This window comes from Budorcas taxicolor, chromosome 13, assembly GCF_023091745.1.
Source record: "Budorcas taxicolor isolate Tak-1 chromosome 13, Takin1.1, whole genome shotgun sequence".
Taxonomy (NCBI): domain Eukaryota; kingdom Metazoa; phylum Chordata; class Mammalia; order Artiodactyla; family Bovidae; genus Budorcas; species Budorcas taxicolor.
In genome coordinates this window covers 47,544,232-47,565,928 of record NC_068922.1, presented here as the reverse complement: position 1 = coordinate 47,565,928, position 21,697 = coordinate 47,544,232, and the positions used below count along the sequence as shown (strand labels likewise).

At 37.1% G+C, this 21,697-nt stretch overlaps 1 protein-coding gene across 1 annotated transcript in view; it reads left to right on the top strand.

Annotated features, from left to right (window-relative positions):
• Positions 1–20,903, top strand: part of GPCPD1 (glycerophosphocholine phosphodiesterase 1) — a 66,627-nt gene extending 45,724 nt beyond the window's left edge. The window contains exons 13-20 of the mRNA XM_052651093.1: positions 1,939–2,016; positions 4,658–4,697; positions 6,931–6,992; positions 9,454–9,519; positions 11,005–11,141; positions 13,792–13,927; positions 14,336–14,496; positions 20,142–20,903. Of these exons, the coding sequence (XP_052507053.1) occupies positions 1,939–2,016; positions 4,658–4,697; positions 6,931–6,992; positions 9,454–9,519; positions 11,005–11,141; positions 13,792–13,927; positions 14,336–14,496; positions 20,142–20,331 (870 nt within the window). The 3' untranslated portion in view covers positions 20,332–20,903. The remainder of the gene's footprint in view (positions 1–1,938; positions 2,017–4,657; positions 4,698–6,930; positions 6,993–9,453; positions 9,520–11,004; positions 11,142–13,791; positions 13,928–14,335; positions 14,497–20,141) is intronic.
• The last annotated feature ends 794 nt before the right edge of the window (positions 20,904–21,697 follow it).

Genomic DNA, 21,697 nt, shown 5'->3' with positions numbered 1-21,697 from the left:
TAAGGAGTAAGCATCTTTTAATTTCATGGCTGCAGTCACCATCTGCAGTGATTTTGGAGCCCCCCCAAAAAAAGTCTGACACTATTTCCACTGTTTCCCCATCTGTTTCCCTTGAAGTGATGGTACCGGATGTCATGATCTTAGTTTTCTGAATGTTGAGCTACATAATGTAGTGTAAATCTGTGACAAGGCACCTGACTCTGCCTGCTGGTGGATTCTATTATAATCAGTCATATGAGTTTGGATTATTTTCATTTATAGAAAAGGATCCTTCCCTTTGTGTGAAATGGTGTTAGGAGAAGGAAGGAGATGCACCTATTTATTTAAATCATCTGTTGTTGGGGATCACCATGCTGCATGGCTTGGGGACTCTTGCTTCCCTTACTAAGGATTGAACCCAGTCCCTCAGCAGTGAGAGTGCTGAGTACTAACCACTGGATCGCCAGGGAATTCCCAGGATGCACCTATTTAGATTAAAGACGGAGAATTAGACTTGGGACAGGTTGTTTTTGCTGTGGGGGAAATGTTAATGCAAAGTGAAACAAAAACGGATGGAATGGTGAAGGAACTCACTAACCAAGATTGAGATTAGTGACTCTAGCTGTAATTTCTTAAACTCCGTGAGGGTTAATTGAAGAGTTTAACTGACCCCTCATTTTTACCAGACTTTAATTGTTCTTTGATTGAACCTGAGTTAATTGCAGAATGAAAACAATAAATTGTTTATTTTTTTAGTAGTCATTTTTAAGTTGGTATTTTCCTTATAAAACCAATTGATGTTCATTTATTTTTATATACCAGTATTTTTTATATACCAGTATATTTTTATATACCAGTATTTTTTATACCAATAGTTCAGAAGATTATGAAGTGGATCTTCAGTGGTGGTCCAGTGGTTAAGAATTTCTGCCTGCCAGTGCAGGGGATTAGTGTTCAATCCCTGGTTCAGGAAGATTCCACATGCTATGGGGCAACTAAACCCACTTGCCACAGCTACTGAGCCTACTGGCCACAACTATGAAGCCTGTGCTCCCAGAGCCTGTGCTCTGCCATAAGAGAAGCCACAGCAGTGAGAAGCCTGAGCACTGCAAGAAAGCCTGCACTTGCCACAACTAGAGAAAGCCTGGGCGTAGCAATGAGGACCCAGTGCAGCCAAAAATAATAAATAAATAAATAAAATTTTAAAAAGTAAAAAGATTATGAAATGAAACATTAATCTTCCTTTTTCTCCTTGGTCATACTCTCTTCTCTACTTGGCAGTTTCTTGTGTATCCTTCTAGAAAAACTTACATAGTCTCATACTATATGTACTTGATGTGAAAATGAATAGAGATACACTGGATTTTAATTTGTTTGTTGAACTGATGATTTACTGGTGGTGCATTAACTCATTTCCTTAAGAAATAAGTGCCTGAATAGTGTGACTTTTGATTTATTAAAATCTAATAAAACAGATTTGCTTATTGTGAAAGCATCTATAATCACTTTTTTCATGAAAATTGATTTCTGTTGTTGTTTTTAACCAAACTTCAGTTTAAAAGATTTTGAAATGTTTAGAAACTTGACAGAAACTAATCCATACTTGGATCATGCTTGCCTGTTGATTTCCTAGTCATGTAGCATGGATATATGTCAAATGTATACAGCCTGGCAGGAAACAGGAGAAATTACTGATCTATGGCTTGGTTCTCAGTGTGTCTTCAGTGCTACAGCTTCTTCCTAGCTGTTTTTTTCTTCACTAAAAAAAATGTTTTTACCTACATTAAAAACAAAAAAGCCAGAATTTAAGAGCTGGAAGGTAGTGTTAGGTAGAAAGAGCTCCCCTTCGTGGGCTCCCTGTGACCACCAAACAATTACTCTTATCAGAAAATTGAGACATAGGGACTGTCTAGAGTAAATATTCAGTAATAACTTAAGGCCCCATTTTCTTCTTTTTAGAAATTTGACGCTGATCCAGTTGAATTATTTGAAATTCCAGTGAAAGAGTTAACATTTGACCAACTCCAGTTGTTAAAGGTAATAATAGTGTGAAATGTTAGTTAATGTTTTTGACTTTACATAAAGCATTTAGTTTTAGCTCTATTTGTATTTGTCTATATATACTAATGTTCTCTTTGTCCATGGGGATGACTATATATACAGCATGTGTAGAGTCTATGCTTTGGTTTTCTGTTCTATTAGGAAGAATGAGTTTGTGCTCATCCGTCACCTTTAACAGTTTCCATGGATCCCATCGGTTTTTGCTTTCATGAAGGAGACTGGGCTATAAGTCTTTGTAGGCCGTAGGGACTAGCTATAATCTTAAGTAGTCTCTGGTCTGCTTTCAGTTTACTTCAGTTCAGTCTCTCAGTTGTGTCCGACACTTTGCGACCCCATGAATTACAGCAGGCCAGGCCTCCCTGTCCATCACCAACTCCCGGAGTTCACTCAAAGTCAGGTCCATCGAATTGGTGATGCCATCAAGCCATCTCATCCTCTGTCGTCCCTTTCTCCTCCTGCCCCCAATCCCTCCCAGCATCAGGGTCTTTTCCAATGAGTCAATTCTTTGCATGAGGTGGCCAAAGAGTTTCAGCATTAGCATCAGTCTTTCCAATGAACACCTGGGACTGATCTCCTTTAGGATGAACTGGTTGGATCTCCTTGCAGTCCAAGGGACTCTGAAGAGTCTTCTCCAACACCACAGTTCAAAAGCATCAATTCTTCGGCACTCAGCTTTCTTCACAGTCCAACCATCACATCCATACATGACCACTGGAAAAACCATAGCCTTGACTAGACGGACCTTTGTTGGCAAAGTAATGTCTCTGCTTTTGAATATGCTATCTAGATTGGTCATAACTTTCCCTCCAAGGAGTAAGCGTGTTTTAATTTCATGGCTGCAGTCACCATCTACAGTGATTTTGGAGCCCCCAAAAATAAAGTCTGACACTGTTTCCACTGTTTCCCCATCTGTTTCACATGAAGCTATGGGACCAGATGCCATGATCTTAGTTCTCTGAATCTTGTGTTTTTAAGCCAGCATTTTCACTCTCCTCTTTCACTTTTATCAAGAGGCTTTTTAGTTCCTCTTCACTTTCTGCCATAACAGTGGTGTCATCTGCATATCTGAGGTTATTGATATTTCTCCTGGCAATCTTGACTCTAGCTTGTGCTTCTTCCAGCCCAGCGTTTCTCATGATGTACTCTGCATATAAGTTAAATAAACAGGGTGACAATATACAGCCTTGACGTACTCCTTTTCCTATTTGGAACCAGTCTGTTATTCCATGTCCAGTTCTAACTGTTGCTTCCTGACCTGCATACAGATTTCTCAAGAGGCAGGTCAGGTGGTCTGGTATTCCCATCTCTCTCAGAATTTTCCACAGTTTATTGTGATCCACACAGTCAAAGGCTTTGCTATAGTCAATAAAGCAGAAATAGATGTTTTTCTGGAACTCTCTTGCTTTTTCCATGATCCAGCAGATGCTGACAATTTGATCTCTGGTTCTTCTGCCTTTTCTAAAACCAGCTTCTCCATCTGGAAGTTCACGGTTCACGTATTGCTGAAGCCTGGCTTGGAGAATTTTGAGCATTACTTTACTAGTGTGTGAGATGAGTGCAATTGTGCGGTAGTTTGAGCATTCTCTGGCATTGCCTTTCTTTGGGATTGGAATGAAAACTGACTTTTTCCAGTCCTGTGGCCACTGCCGAGTTTTCCCAATTTGCTGGCATATTGAGTGCAGCACTTTCACAGCATCATCTTTCAAGATTTGAAATAGCTCAACTGGAATTCCATCACCTCCACTAGCTTTGTTCGTAGTGATGTTTTCTAAGGCCCACTTGACTTCACATACCAGGATGTCTGGCTCTAGGTGAGTGATCACACCATCGTGATTACCCGGGTCGTGAAGATCTTTTTTGTACAGTTCTTCTGTGTCTTTTTGCCACCTCTTCTTAATATCGTCTGCTTCTGTTAGGTCCAGACCATTTCTGTCCTTTATCGAGCCCATCTTTGCATGAAATGTTCCCTTGGTATCTCTAATTTTCTTGAAGAGATCTCTAGTCTTTCCCATTCTGTTGTTTTCCTCTATTTCTTTGCATTGATCGCTGAAGAAGGCTTTCTTATCTCTACTTGGTATTCTTCGGAACTCTGCATTCAGATACTTATATCTTTCCTTTTTTCCTTTACTTTTTCACTTCTCTTCTTTTCACAGGTATTTTAAAGGCCTCCCCAGACAGCCATTTTGCTTTTTTGCATTTCTTTTGCTGGTCTGCTTTAGCTCTTTTTATTTCATACTTGACCTTCTATGCTATTGTTGATTTTTATACTTATTCTTAAGATCCTTCTCTATTTTATTGATACCATATAATTTTATATGATGATCCTTCCTGTTCTCATTAGATATCTTAAATGCTTGTTTGAGTGTAAACAGTTTCCTAAGCTATTGATTTATATATTCTCCTCTCCTTGGTTATTTGATCATGATCTTTTGTATATGTATGTAAATATAAAATATATAAACTGATAAGGGCTTATTCTTATTAAAATAATTCTACATTTTATGTTTTTTCTAACTAGCTAGCTTTTCAAGCTATAGTTCTGTTAGCCATACTGTCAGAATCTAAGGCCTTTTTTTAATGATTGCATTTTGTGTGTGTGTGTGTGTGTTTTTTCCAGCTCACTCATGTGACTGCATTGAAATCTAAAGATCTGAAAGGTATGTACCAATATGAAAACATTGTTTTCATTTCATGATTAGCATAAGGAATTTTCTTATCCATTTTAATGTACTCTTTGTGACCTTAATATAATACTTAGTTATGTAAATGTAATGTTATAGATGCAAAGGCTTTACATATAATACTTGTCAAATGCGTATGTGTCATGTGTACAGAAAGCATGATTTTTTATTTTTATGAGTTTTCTTAGCCTGATGATCAAACATCTTTATTATTTTGTACCTACCAATCTTTCCACACAGTCTTAAGCATTACAGAGGACAAGAGTGTATCAAATATAGAATCTAGCCCTATATAGTTACGTGAACTAGCGCTAGCATTTATCAGCTATGATCTCCATCTTTGTGTTTAACCATTACGTGCTTCACTCTCCTCAATGGATTATAAAGTCCCTTTGTAATTCCACTTTGCTTTCTGCCCCCGTAGAACTTAATACTGTATGGCATTTATCTTAGCCTCAATATGTCCTTGTTTAACCCTTTATTTTTGCACATGTTGTATCTCTTCCACCAGAATGTAAACCTCTCAAGGGTGTGAAAATAGTTTTATATTCCCTGAAAAATTTATAATAAGTGGTTATAGTAGGTATTCATTAAATGTTTATCTGCAGTTAGGATAACAGGATAGTTGTAATGCCTTTATAAAGACATTGTGAGGTGCCCAAAACCCCAGAGCATAAATATGACTTTGCAAGCTTGTAAATGTTTCATAACTATTATAGTAAAATGAATTTACTTTTAAGTTATTTTACTGGAAAATTTTATATGACTTAGTTTTTGAATTTCCATTGCACAGGATTAGTTACTTGTTGGTTTTGTTTTACTTTTTGTTTATTGGGGAGGTTTAAATCTTGATAGAAAAATTTTTTCTCTAGGAAAAAGTTCTGTGTACCTTGACATAATTGATTTTGGATTAAATGATATGCTAACAAAGACATAATGGTACTTGTAGAGTCTCTTAATTTTAAGTTGCTATTTCAAGTAGAAGTATTAGCAGGACTCACTTCAGTTCAGTTCATTCTCTCAGTTGTGTCCGACACTTTGCGACCCCATGAATCACAGCACGCCAGGCCTCCCTGTCCATCACCAACTCCCGAAGTTCACTCATACTCATGTCCATCCAGTTGGTGATGCCATGCAATCATCTCATCCTCTGTCGTCCCCTTCTCCTCCTGCCCCCAGTCCCTCCTAGCATCAGAGTCTTTTCCAGTGAGTCAACTCTTCGCATGAGGTGGCCAAAGTACTAGAGTTTCAGCTTTAGCATCAGTTCTTCCAATGAACACTCAGGATTGATCTCTTTTAGGATGAACTGGTTGGATCTCCTTGCAGTCCAAGGGACTCTCAGGAGACTTCTCCAACACCACAGTTCAAAAGCATCAATTTTCAGAGTCCAACTCTCACATCCATACATGACCACTGGAAAAACCATAGCCTTGACTAGACAGATGTTGTTGGCGATGTAATATCTCCGCTTTTCAATATGCTCCCTGGGTTGGTCATAACTTTTCTTCCAAGGAGTAAGCATGTTTTAATTTCATGGCTGCAGTCACCATCTGCAATGATTTTGGAGCCCCCCAAAATAAAGTCTGACACTGTTTCTACTGTTTCCCCGTCTATTTCCCATGAAGTGATAGGACCGGATGCCATGATCTTCGTTTTCTGAATGTTGTTGAGCTTTAAGCCAACATTTTCACTTTCCTCTTTCACTTTCATCAAGAGGCTTTTTAATTCGTCTTCACTTTCTGCCATAAGGGTGGCAGAACTTTTTTCCATGATCCATCGGATGTTGGCAATTTGATCTCTGGTTCCTCTGCCTTTCTAAAACCAGCTTGAACATCTGGAAGTTTGCAGTTCATGTATTGCTGAAGCCCGGCTTGGAGAATTTTGAGCATTATTTTATATAGCCCTTAATCTAAATGAGATATAAAAAATAATTGCTTGCAACTTCTTTTTTATAAAGTATAATTTTTATAAGAAAATAATGACTGTTGAGGTCATACACTTAGATGTTCCTACTAAATGCTGTAAAGTCGTCTTCATAAACCCTTCATTTTGAAAATGGGGGTTTTATTGGTTGAAATTACTAAATACAGGAGCCTTCAAAATACTGTATGTGAAAGGATCTCATAACTACTTCCTTAAAGAATTTAGGGGAAGGTCTTAGTGATCAAGTGGCATTAATCTACTGAGTTTTTATAATTTAAAATTTCAGAATCTATGGTTGAAGAAGAAAATTCCTTTTCTGAAAATCAGCCATTTCCTTCTCTTAAGATGGTAAGTTCTTTACTTAGGGTAATGCTATCATTAATTCTTTTATATCTGAATAATTTATTTTGGTCTTTTAAATGGGCACTAAAAAGGCTGTGTAATGTAAACTAATGTTTGATGCTTTTTAGAGAAGATACATTTGTCTATTTGTGTACCTCTTTTTAATGAGAAACTGATTTGCTCAGATGAGTAAATTTCCTACCTCAATGGATTAATTTGGAGAACAGAAAATTCACTTATTTCTGTATATAAACAGAGAGGAAAGGGCATGGAAAAGGGGGTGCAGAGGGAAGTGTGACGATGGGAGAGGCATTTTTACAAAATTTAAGGCTGGACTTTGGCTTTTAGAGAGAAATTCTCCAACCAAAGAATATAGGTACCCTGGCTACTTAAAATGAGATACAGATTTCAAGAATTCACTCTGAAAAAGTAACAAAAATTCACATGAAGATTTAAAACTAGACACAGTTCATAGAGGAATTCCTTTGCCAGGCAGGTCATATACCCTCTTTGATTGTGCTGAATCTCCTTTTGTTCTTGTTGGCTCCATTTCCTAATTTTCCTGTTTTCCACTGTATTTCAGGTGATGTGTCAACTACAGTAGTTTTCTTAGGCAAAAAATAGGTAATAACCTGTTTATCATGGTTATTTACCCTCTAAAAAGGATGCTACAAAAAAACCCTATAATAGTCATTGTCCTAGTGCCTTTGGAGAAGGCAATGGCACCCCACTCCAGTACTCTTGCCTGGAAAATCCCATGGATGGAGGAGCCTGGAAGGCTGCAGTCCATGGGGTTGCTGAGTCGGACACCAATGAGCGACTTCACTTTCACTTTTCACTTTCATGCATTGGAGAAGGAAATGACACCCCATTCCAGTGTTCTTGCCTGGAGAATCCCAGGGACGGGGGAGCCTGGTTGGCTGCCATCTATGGGGTCGCACAGAGTCAGACACGACTGAAGCGACTTAGCAGCAGCAGCACCAGTAGTTCCTTTAGGTCATGGTTTGAATCATTTTTCAGATATTTATGAAGCCTAGCTAAGTCATTCCTTCTAGCCCAAAATTCTGAAATCATTTGGTTCTTAGAAATTTCATGATTTCTGGACATGATTTCATAGAATAGAAAAACAGATTTTTTAAAAATTGTGTTTCAGAGGATTGTCCTTTTCTGATTGTGCATTAGTCCAGTAAAAATATGGCAGATATATTAAGTAAGGCTAAACATATCAGAGAACAAAGTGAAAAACCCCACAGGAGATTGAATACAGCTTGTTTTAGGTATTGTACTTGTCATGCAGCTGGTTAATGCAGACCAGGGCTGTATCCAAGGTCACCAGAATTCCGGGCTATATTCTTATTCTGTTAGCATTCTTTTACTTGCTATTATAAAATTAAATACCATATATACTATCCATGTTGTTTCTAAAGTTTGAAATAAATTGTTCTAAATTAATTTTCTGCTTTAGCATGCTTGAGTATTTGACAAAACAAATTGGTGTTTGAATAAACAAACCAGCTGCTTGTAGGCTAGTAAACAAGCTTCATATTTTATTTTATTTTATTTTTAAAAAAATTTGGCTGTGCTGGGTTTTCATTGCATCCCATGGGCTTTCTCAAATTGCACCACAGGGGCATTTCATTGAGGTATGCAGGCTTCTCTAATAACTGTGGAGCATGCAGGCTCAATAGTTCTCTCGTTGCTCCATGGCATGTGGGAAGTTAGTTTCCTGACCAGCAATTGCACCCAGATTCCCTGCATTGGAAGGCGGATTCTTAACCGATGGACCACGAGGGAAGTCTCAAGCTTCATATTTTAGATTATATTTTCTAATTATGCCAGGCCAAGTGGTATTACTGCATAGTGTCTAGATAATTTAGCTAAATTGGTACTCTGTTATTGATATAGATAAAGACTTTTTTATTTATGAGCATCTTTAACTTTGGAGATAACATCTTTCCAGGAGTTATCACTGTGGTTCAAGTTAAGTATCATCACCTTCAAAACAAAGCTAGAAATTATGTTCTTTTGTATAACTATATCTTAGTAGATTGACATGCCTGGATGTGATTCAGAAAATATGACAGATGTCTTTTTAAATTCATGAAGCTGCTTGTCTGTTATTATTGCTCAGTTTAGTTGTTCAGTACTAATGGTGAAAAGGATTTTAGGTTAGGATCATCTCAATGGTTAGTAGTAATCAATTATCACATGCTAAAGACGACTGTCTTTGCTATTTAATTTGTTTTTACTTTCTTATTCAATTTAATCATTAACCAGGTTGTGAGTTTGAGTATAAGAAAAGATAGTGGTTTTTACCAACAGCACAAAGCGCTTTATCCTTAGTAGTGATATGTTTTCTTACAGATTGCTTTTTGTAATAAATTTGTTTCTCTTTTTTTCCTTCTTCTTCTACCATTCATCTCACCAAAAACGAAACAAAATTTACCACCAACAAATGCAACTCTAGGTTTTAGAATCTTTGCCAGAAGATGTAGGGTTTAACATAGAAATTAAATGGATCTGCCAACAAAGGGTAAGCCATTCTCCATGTGACCCATTCTTCTTTCCTCCCTCTCATTTCTTTAAATGCACTGATTCTTGTCTGTTTGTTATAGTGGAATAAGTGAAACTGAAATCTTATGGCTTCTTCCAGCAGGCACAGTGCTTGTTAGACCTTTTAAATAAAGCATGATTTACACTTATTTGAGTTCTTAAAAGTTATGGAGTGGGCAGCCTTTCCCATCTCCAGGGGATCTTCCCAACCTCAGGACTGAACCCAGGTCTCCCGGATTGCAGGCAGATTCTTTACCAGCTGAGCTACCAGGGAAACCCAAGAATACTGGAGTGGGTAGCCTATCCCTTCTCCAGGGGATCTTGCTGACCCAGGAATCAAACTGTGATCTTCTGCATTGGAGGTGGATTCTTTACCAACTGAGCTATCAGTTATGACGAAGCCCAGTTATTACATTATATTAGAAAATCCAGTTTACATGCCTCTCATGCGCACAGTAATATGGACAATTTCTGGGACTTGTAAAAGGAACAGGGAGAAATCTAACCAGTCAGAACTTTGTAAATGGTTAGTTTTTGTTTTTTTACCCCCATCTCAGTATTTACCTTAAATAATTGTCTAAGCAGTTTTCTGTTAAGTGGCAGTAGCTAGTAGTAATTAGGGAAAGAAATTTCTGCACACGTGTCTAAAATTTAGTCATTCTTTTGTTCAGTAAAGAATTATTTATTGAACAGCTGCTACTGTGCTTAAATGGTGAAAAAGAGCCTTGACTCTGTGGAGCCTAGTAGTGTTCTACTCCAGGAAAACAACTAACTCTTGGATGTATCAGATGGGGCTGCATGCTAAGAGTGCTGGTTGGGGTGGGGAGACATTGGAAGTAGTTAATCCAGGCAATGTTGGTATTTGTTTCAGTCAGAATGATCAAAACTGTCCTGAAAGCATGTCTTTTACATCGCTATTTACGATAAGCTGGTCCTGGCTAACATGTTTTTCTTAGTACTTGATTTTTAGTTTTCAGAGCTTTTAGAATAACTGTAATGACTAATATTTTAAATTTTTAGTATTTGGGTATCAACAGGGCTCTTAGTATTTTACCTATATTTAGAAAATTAGTTTTTGAGGGTACTTAATGTGCCTAAGACTCAAGAATGAGATTTTTAACTGGTAATTCTTAATTACCAGAGATTTTTGGCTAGTGAGTTAACAAATAAAGTGGAGTCTTTTTGTCCACTTACAGTTTATGAAAATTATATAAAAATATATTAAAGTCACAGCAGATTTCAGATTTCTAGAATTTTAGCTTTTATTTTGTTAAACTTCATTAAAGCAAAAGTCAATTGGTATTATAATCACTTTATATGAAAGCATCTATACCTAATTATAATAATTCACATAGGCCTTTGCTTTCCTTATCTGTAAAATACTAGTTGGACTATTCTCAAGAATTTTTCTTAGTACTGTGATTCTAGGGTATTTAATGACTTTTGTTTTCCTATTCTTCCATAGGATGGAATGTGGGATGGTAACTTATCAACATATTTTGACATGAATCTGTTTTTGGATATAATTTTAAAAACTGTTTTAGAAAATTCTGGGAAGAGGAGAATAGTATTTTCTTCATTTGATGCAGATATTTGCACAATGTAAGTAGTTTTCTTCTCCTGTATACTTATTTCTCCTATATACTTAGACTATAGCTAGGATTTAGAGTAGTTTTACTGTAGTAGAAGGTGAGGAAGTTTTCAGCCTTCACCTTTGATTTGTTTTCTGTATTGCATTTTATATATTCTCTACATGAACTCCTTATTACCAAATTCAGAATTAAATTGAAGAAAGTAGGGAAAACTGCTAGACCATTCAGGTATGACCTAAATCAAATCCCTTATGATTATACAGTGGAAGTGAGAAATAGATTTAAGGGACTAGATCGGATAGATAAGAGTGCCTGATGAACTATGGAATGAGGTTCGTGACATTGTACAGGAGACAGGGATCAAGATCATCCCCATGGAAAAGAAATGCAAAAAAGAAAAATGGCTGTCTGGGGAGGCCTTACAAATAGCTGTGAAAAGAAGAGAAGTGAAAAAGTAAAGGAAAAAAGGAAAGATATAAGTATCTGAATGCAGAGTTCCGAAGAATACCAAGTAGAGATAAGAAAGGCTTCTTCAGCGATCAATGCAAAGAAATAGAGGAAAACAACAGAATGGGAAAGACTAGAGATCTCTTCAAGAAAATTAGAGATACCAAGGGAACATTTCATGCAAAGATGGGCTCGATAAAGGACAGAAATGGTCTGGACCTAACAGAAGCAGACGATATTAAGAAGAGGTGGCAAAAAGACACAGAAGAACTGTACAAAAAAGATCTTCACGACCCGGGTAATCACGATGGTGTGATTACTCACCTAGAGCCAGACATCCTGGTATGTGAAGTCAAGTGGGCCTTAGAAAACATCACTACGAACAAAGCTAGTGGAGGTGATGGAATTCCAGTTGAGCTATTTCAAATCTTGAAAGATGATGCTGTGAAAGTGCTGCACTCAATATGCCAGCAAATTGGGAAAACTCAGCAGTGGCCACAGGACTGGAAAAAGTCAGTTTTCATTCCAATCCCAAAGAAAGGCAATGCCAGAGAATGCTCAAACTACCACACAATTGCACTCATCTCACATGCTAGTAAAGTAATGCTCAAAATTCTCCAAGCCCGGCTTCAGCAATTCGTGAACCGTGAACTTCCAGATGGAGAAGCTGGTTTTAGAAAAGGCAGAAGAACCAGAGATCAAATTGTCAGCATCCGCTGGATCATGGAAAAAGCAAGAGAGTTCCAGAAAAAGCTCTATTTCTGCTTTATTGACTATGCCAAAGCCTTTGACTGTGTGGATCACAATAAACTGTGGAAAATTCTGAAAGAGATGGGAATACCAGACCACCTGACCTGCCTCTTGAGAAATCTGTATGCAGGCCAGGAAGCAACAGTTAGAACTGGACATGGAACAACAGACTGGTTCCAAATAGGAAAAGGAGTACGTCAAGGCTGTATATTGTCACCCCTGCTTATTTAACTTCTATGCAGAGTACATCATGAGAAATGCTGGACTAGAAGAAACACAAGCTGGAATCAAGATTGCCGGGAGAAATAGCAATAACCTCAGATATGCAGATGACACCACCCTTATGGCGGAAAGTGAAGAGGAACTAAAGAGCCTCTTGATGAAAGTGAAAGAGGAGAGTGAAAAAGTTGGGTTAAAGCTCAACATTCAGAAAACGAATATCATGGCATCTGGTCCCATCACTTTATGGCAAATAGATGGGGAAATAGTGGAAACAGTGTCAGACTTTATTTTTGGGGGCTCCAAAAATCACTGTAGATGGTGACTGCAGCCATGAAATTAAAAGATGCTTACTCCTTGGAAGAAAAGTTATGACCAACCTAGATAGCATATTCAAAAGCAGTACATTACTTTGCCGACTAAGGTCTGTCTAGTCAAGGCTATGGTTTTTCCTGTGGTCATGTATGGATGTGAGAGTTAGACTGTGAAAAAGGCTGAGCGCCGAAGAATTGATGCTTTTGAACTGTGGTGTTGGAGAAGACTCTTGAGAGTCCCTTGGACTGCAAGGAGATCCAACTAGTCCATTCTGAGACTGCAAGGAGATCCAGCTAGTCCATTCTTAAGGATATCAGCCTTGGGATTTCTTTGAAAGGAATGATGCTAAAGCTGAAACTCCAGTACTTTGGCCACCTCACGTGAAGAGTTGACTCATTGGAAAAGACTGATACTGGGAGGGATTGGGGGCAGGAGGAGAAGGGGACGACCGAGGATGAGATGGCTGGATGACATCACTGACTCGATGGCCTTGAGTCTGAGTGAACTCCAGGAGTTGGTGATGGATAGGGAGGCCTGCCTTGCTGCGATTCATGGGGTCACAAAGAGTCCGACACTACTGAGCGACTGAACTGAACTGAGATGTCTTGTACACCACTGGGTTGAAGTACCTCACACCCTGTGTTTCATTTTACAGACATATGAAATCCTCCTTACGGAATTGTAATCCTTCAGGGTTTTCTATTTTGGCCCATTTATGAGAGCATTTTAACTCTTGTATAGAATAATTTAATTTTTTCTTTTCTTTTTTTTAACTTACAGGCAATATATGTTAATGTTTGTTATACTTCTGTAACGAGTATGCCTTTAATTTCTTTTTGTTTATATTTTTAGTATTTTCTGAAATTTGAAAGCAATATGTTATGGTTATCTGCCCAGTGAAAAATATTTTTTAAATTGTCTTTTTTTAGGGTTCGGCAAAAGCAGAACAAATATCCCATATTATTTTTGACTCAGGGGAAATCTGATATTTACCCTGAACTCATGGACCTCAGATCTCGGACAACTCCCATTGCAATGAGCTTTGCACAATTTGAAAATCTACTGGTAAGCTATGCTTGAATTTTTTAATATTTAGTTTTTGAAAAATGTTTTAGAGTTATAGTAAAATTATACATTACTTTAACGTCTGAGTGGTTAGTTTTGACTTATGTGTAATGAGCAGATAGCTCTACGTGAAATGAGAATATTAAATTACAGACTGAAAAGCAGTTAAATGACCACTACTGACAAAAATTTTTTTGCAGGCCTTGGTTAAGTATGTTTTGTAGTTCAGTGTTCTGAGTGGGTTTTATGAATCATCTAAACTTGTTTGATTTATTAAATTGTAAGAAAACATTCTAATGTTTTCCTTCCCTGTCCATTCTACTTTACAGAATACTAATATAGAGTATGACCATTTTAATTTGTAGTTAATGTTACTTTTTCATTAGTAACTTATTTTTCATCTTTTAGGGGATAAATGCACATACTGAAGACCTACTCAGAAATCCGTCCTATATTCAAGAAGCAAAAGCTAAGGGACTGGTCATATTCTGCTGGGGCGATGATACCAATGATCCTGAAAACAGAAAGAAATTAAAGGAATTTGGAGTTAATGGTCTAATTTATGATAGGTATTTGTTTTTTATGAAAAATTTTCATGGATTGTTAGAGGAAAAGTAGTATAATTATTTTAACATTTATTTGTCAGTGAAATTTTTTCAAACTTTGGAGTATACTACAGTCACTTGGGAAGTTTGTTAAAAATTCAGATTGCTCACTAACCTAGAAGATATATTGACTCATCTTGTAGTTGGAGGTGGCTGTTTGCCCTAAACCTGTTCTCTGTCTGTATGAACTTTCTTGGTGGTCTCATCCAGTTCTGTGGCTTTTCATACTTTGTACATCCCCAAATATACTCCATGAGGGCAAGGCTTTACCTGTTTTGTACACTTTGGTATTGCCAGTTTTTGGAACAATACAATAGCTTAAATAATTTGTTTTTAAATAAATTTGCTGGTTGTTTAAAATGTAAGTCTGAGATCTCTGAGAGATGAAAAGGTTGTTCAGTGTAAAAAAATCTGGGGTTAGAAGGTTTACTCTGCTGAGGGGGTTTAGTGGGCTTACTAATACTTGAGCAGCATCAAGTAAGTGATAAAATTTGTTACCAGACCTGCTTTAAAAAAATACAGTCCTTGGATTTAGTTCATATTACTGTTTGTTCTAAAAAGTTATATTGCTTGCTTAATAAAGCTTTCCCCACCCCCGCTATTTGTCTGTATTAGTGTTGTCTTACTACAACCTGGATAATGCCTGCCTTTTAAAGTATTGGCTAATATTTCTTTAAGCTGCATAATTCATGATTCTTTCTATTAGATGTTTCCATCTAATTAAAGGAAAATTAAAAATTTTAAGTTGTAATATGATGGAAGTCTTTAGCAAATTTTGAGGGAATATTTCTTTGAGGAGGAGGAGGAAGGAATGATTGCAAACATTTTCAGGTAAGAAAAGTATATTGTGAGATTATATCATGTACAGCTGTTGTAGAGTATAGAAATTTTAGTCAGATCCTTCATCTAAAGGGCCCTACTTGGTTGTAGCAAACACTGACCTTGCAAGGAAAACAGGAAGATACTGTGCGATATATATAAAAAGCCAAAACAGAGTGAGTGCTTCGTGGCACAGGGTCAACAAAAATAATTTTAAAGAGGAAGCAAGAGATAGATTTGAGCATGGGTGGTGGTGGTGAAATTTGCTGTGACAGATTTTGCATTTTAGGCAGAGGTGGGAGCAGGCACCAGGGCAGGACTGTGTTGAGGGTGTGTGTGGAGGATGTTTAGGCGACCCAGCACTGGGCTTGGGCCCAATGAGAGATGAGATGTGGACTGGGTTAGAGTCAGTTTTTATTATTCTTGGAAGTTTTTTCTTCTTTTTTAAAGAATATTAGTCAAAGTATTACATGTATATTTATAATCAACCATACTTATATATATGAACTACATATATATGTGTCTTCTGTGTGTGTGTGTGTGTGTGTACGTATTTCAAATAGTTCAAGACTAATAATAAAAACTTAACAGTCCTGGGAATTCCCTCGCACTCTATGGTTAGAAGTTAGTGCTTTCATTGCCAATGGCTTAAGTTCAGTTCCTGGTTGGGCAACTAAGATCCTGCAGGCAATGAGGTGCAACCAAGAAAAACCTAGCAATCTTTCCTATCTCTTTCATTGTCCCTGAGTTCCTGTGTAAATTTTTTTTAAACTGTTTCTTATGGTATTTAAGGTGCTTATTGCTGTTATTTTTTCATTATCAAATTTAGACATACTAAAGATCTAAATGATTAAGAATCTTTGTTTCATTTTACATGGGGGGAAATTGTGATGTGTTTTTAATTTGTCAAAACCAGTTCTAATTTTACAAAGGCATTAATACAGATTTTAGATTTAATCATGGTTTTGTGATGTATTATCTTATATAAGCTGCTATGCTTAATTTACTGATATTTGGAATTTCTGCATTTGTAGTAATGACGAAAATGGCCTTTAATTTACCTTTATCAAATGATTGTCTGATTTTGACATGAGGATAATACTTGCCTCATACAGTAAATTGAGCAATGTTTCCTCTTTGTATACTGTGTCTGCTCAAATTATTTAAAATAATTCAGTAACAGAACCCACATTTAAAGAACATTATTATTAGATATGAACTCCCTTGTGTGCCCCTCTCTAATTATATTCCCTTACCCCCTCCCTCAGATATAACTGATTATCAGGTTATTCTCAAATTTTTTTAAATTCTTAGTAGCAGCAGACAACATAACATTTAGTTTTTCATGGCTTTAAACTTTATTTGTACTCTTTCCCTACTTGTTACATTCTTAAAGTCAACCCATTTGTTGCATGTTATGATATGTTTCTCTTCATGGCTCTATGATTTTACCACAATTTATTCTACTATTAGAGAATGTTGAGGTGGTTGCCAAAGTTTGGTGTTACACTGTTTGTTGTAAATATTGTTGACCAGGTTATGTGTATAAGTTTCTTCAGGGGAATGACTTACTTAAACCTGTTGACCCCAAACCCAGTTTTAAATGCATTTTACATAGCAACCTAGTTCACATGTAGATATTTAATCTACAAGTGCGTACCTGAAACTATTGCTGTTGCTGCTGCTAAGTCGCTTCAGTCGTGTCCGACTCTGTGCGACCCCATAGACGGCAGCCCACCAGGCTCCCCCATCCCTGGGATTTTCCAGGCAAGAGTACTGGAGTGGGGTGCCATTGCCTTCTCCGACCTGAAACTATTAAATGAGTTAAAAAGATAATGGTCCCTGAGTATTTATGTATGTGTGCTTTTTAAATGATTGTGCCATTGGCTTGCACCTTTTCTATGCTAGTTTTAACCTTCTGGATTAATTTTGTGACCCGCTGGGTCTCTAGCTCAGCATCAGGCATTTGTCTGTGGATTAGGCATTGGAAGTATACTAGGAATATGGGCACGTGGAGCAGGCTGTTCTGTCCTTGTTCTGTGCTCACTGGAGCCTCCTAAGAGTTCTCAGGAGTAGGCCAGCCCAAAATAAACCTGTCAAGTAGAGTGGAAACTGAATCAACAAATGTTAAATGGTTCAGGGCATTCTGTAGGTTTCAAAGCTCCAGGGGCTCTTTTGAGTGCTAGCCCACAGCAAGCCTGTCCATCTAGTCAGTCTTCTTCAGTAACATTGCTTGACTCCTTCTGGGTACAACTGCCATGCTGAGCAACAGTTCTTAGGTCAGAGCTCCTGCTTCCTGTAGTCCAGATCTTTTTCTCTCTCGTTTTACTGTCGTTTTTATCGAACATATAGTTAAGTATCTTCTTGAGAAAGGAGGATGGAAAGTCTGAAAACTTGCATGTCTGGAAATGGCTGGGCATGAAATTCCATGTTAGAAATCATTTTTTTAGACTTTTAAAAACATTTCTCCATTATCTTCACAATTCCATTGTGCTGTTAAGAAATGTGAAACCATGTTGATTCCTACTCCCTCACATGTGATTTGTTTGTTTTCCTGAAGTCTGGAGAATCTTCACTTTTGTCTCTAGTGTTCTAAATTTTCAGAAAGATGGTCTTGTGGGTCTGCTATGCACTTGGTATCCCTTTTGTTTTTCTTTATAGAAATCCTTTCATTTGTATATTACATACTCTTCGACCAGATTTAAATTCTTAGCTTTTTTCCTGTTTTATATCTTTGTCTTTTTGTTCTACTTTCAGAGATTTCCTCAACCTTGTGTCCGCTGATCCTGTTGAGTTTTTCATATCGGCTGTTGTGCTTTTAATTTTCAAGAACTGTCTTTTTTCCTCTGAATGCTCTTTTTTCTATATGTATTTAAAAAATTCTGTTCTCATTTGATGACATTACTATTTATCTGAAATCATTAAGGATCACTTAGAAAAATTTTTTTTTCTTCTCTTTTGCTCACTATCTTACATGTTAGAAGCTTTCCTCAGATATTTAGAAATCCTTGGTTAAGGAATTGGAATCTAAAAAGCTTGTTGGAAACTCTTGAGTGTATGAATATGGCTTGTGAAATATCATTATGCAGTAATCTGTGTGACCCCTTTGGTCATACATCTATCATTAGATTAAAAACTTTGCTTTTTGATTGGTCAGATTGCTCATAGAAGACTGTAATATTTTGTACTTAGAGGATACAAGTCTGGCTGCTCAGTTTCTTGGAGTCAAGTGAGGAAAGAGAGATGGGTGAAGAAGGGCAGGTCTCTGTGTTTAGAATCTGTTGTACTTGTACCGTCTCTAATTTCCCTGATGCTGATGGCTATTTCATAAAATGTCTCAGACTCTTCTCATGTAGTCTTCTCCCTCATTCAACCTGGACCAAGTAGGGCACGGGCAGCCTCCACAGCAGGGAGTTAAATGGAAGGGGGAACCACTTGCTGGTGCTCAACCTTCACCCCATCCTCCCATCTTTGAGCCCCTTCCTCCCCCCACCCAGTTTCGGAGGAGTTTGGGTTACTTTTAATGCACCCTTTTCATTTTTTCAACTACTAGTTTGTGGTTTGGACTTTGTTATTCTGCTAATTGAAGTACTTTATTACTTACCCATCTGTTTTCAAGCTTCCAAAATTTTGTTGCTGTGTCTCTTTGTTTTTTCTCATCTTTAGTGAATTTTCTCTCAATACCCTTATTTTATTTCTAACAGGATATAGGGTATGAACTTAGATGCTTGTATTCAGTCTGATATCTTGATCCAGAGATCACTTTTCATTATTTTATACATGCCTTTAATTAAGTCTTTGTGTTAGAATAGTGAAATATTTCATAAAATCAATACTTGAAAAATCTTGTTTTAGGAAAATTCTCCCTATTCTGATGCCATAGTAGTTTCCCAGGTGGCGCAGTGGTAGAGAATCCACCTGCCAGTGCAAGAGACGCAGGAGATTTGGGTTCAGTCCCTGGGTTGGGAAGATCCCCTGGAGGACAGTATTCTTGCTTGGAAAATCCCATGGACAGAGGAGCCTGGCAGGCTACAGTCCATGGTGTTGCAGAGAGTCTGAGCACTGCTGAGTGGCTTGATGTCATAAAGAGTTAGTGCCTCATGTAAATTGTCTGGTTTTTTACATTTAAACAATGAAAGGCGTGCCTTGCTGTGCTGGTGGGCAATGCTAGTACCATTATTGTCACTTGGGGCCCTCAACTCTAGATACATCTGTTAGTACTACATAGCTTTAGCATAATTTTCACACTGCTGAGTCCTTTTTTTTTTTTTTTTTTAAATTTTTAATTTAATCTTAATGTTTTGGCTGCATCATGTGGCATGTGGGATCTTAGTTCCCCAGCCAGGGCTGGAACCCATGTACCCTGCAGTGGAAATGTGGGTTCTTAACTGCAGAACTGCCAGGGAAGTCCGGAGCAGTCCTTTTCATCTTGATCTTTAGTTGCTTGAAGTCAGAATCAGGTATGAATTCCAACTCTACCTTGTAGTAACTTCCCATCTGTCAGATAAGGCATTGCTGATTAGAGAAAAGATACTTGAAGAATCACTAGTAAGCTACAGATTTCATTTTCTGATTCAATTTATAATCAGCTCTTTTGCTTCAGGGTTGCAAAAAGGCAGTGAGTAGACTGGAAGAAGAGAAATGTTTTTAAATAAAACTGATGCTTATATCTTTTAAAGAAAAAATTAAAAGACTTTGTAGTATAGGTGTTCTAGGCATTCTGTAGGTTGTGAGATCCTAAGTAAGCCATAAAATTACCTATTTTATGTTTTGTGTTTGTCTCATCATAGGATATATGATTGGATGCCTGAACAGCCAAATATATTCCAAGTGGAGCAGTTGGAACGCCTGAAGCAAGAATTACCAGAGCTTAAGAGCTGTTTGTGTCCTACTGTTAGCCGCTTTGTTCCCTCATCTTTGTGTGGGGAGCCTGACATTCTTGTGGATGCCAATGGCATTGATAATGTGGAGAGTGCTTAGTGATTACTGGGTGGAGACATCACCATTTGGGGCATGCACCGCTATTTTGGGTATTCACTTTTCATCACCAAGCACTGTTTATGCCTTTTAGGTTTTCAGTCCAATGAAGCAATAATGAAGTATTTTCTATTTCATTGCGGTTCTTGCTAGAATTTCAAGTATGCTATTTAAATCACTTGGCCAGGTATAATTACCAGTCAGTCTCTTTACAATGAGAATATTTATTTGTTGGTATAAATACTTTAAATATGTAAATGGATAATGTTAAACATGGATTTTGGAATTAGCTATATAAATATCTCATATTTACACTTACTACAGCTTTTTATTTGATCAGGTCAGAAATACTTAGCACTCAGAAGACCATGACTATGCATAATTATACCTGACCATGGGAAAAATAAGTACCTCAAATGCATGTATTTGCACTGGTGATTCCAACTGCACAAACCTTTGTGCCATCTATGTGTATAATGTATTTTTCACATGAATTGACATGCACACCATTTTCATTCAGTATGAACCTTGAGGCTGCTGCCATTTTCCCATTTAACCAAACCAATACCTGTGTAAATAGCCTAAAGGTGATCCTTGAAAACTTGTTTCATAAATCTTTCAGAAGTTATTTTGCATAAATATTAAAATTCCAAAAAGCTGCAGGGTAACTTAATGTACAAAATATTACAAGTATGGATTGCAGACTTCATACAATAGATAATAATGTATAAATTCTATTGAATGCATGCTTTCTGTTTTAAGCATGAGACTACATGTTTACTGTAAGTCCTTGCATCTGTGGTGCTAGGTGAGTGTGAGAAGGTGTCAAGGACTGAAAAAATATTTTGTTGCCTAAAAAAAAAGGAAAAAAAAGTTGTCTGTAGGCATGTTAAATATGCTTAAGTGTGTCTCTCACTACCTATTACACACCATTGCTTTGTGGATTTGTTTTATGTATGTGTGTGTTGTACAGTAGATAAAACCCTGTGCAGAAAATAAATGTCCTGAATTCTCATTGGTATTCTTTATTGGTTAATGAATCTCATGCATGTAATTTATTTAGAAATGTAGAAGATTCTACTGTATGTGTATGCGTATTATTAGGATTATAAAAAGGTTTATTTCATTAGAAGCAGATTGTTTTGGCATAACTAACTTATGAGTGAATGTTAAATAAAATACACAGATTTATTTTCTTCATTATAAAATGAAATTTCAAGATGTTACTTGTGTAGAATTGGTCCTTTACTATTATTATGAGATACTGGAATTTAGTGTCCAACCTGAAAGGATGGCTTATTTGCATACAGCTTTTACTTCATGTAGGCAGTTTATTCATTACTGATATGATTTGGTAGTAGCTGAGAAC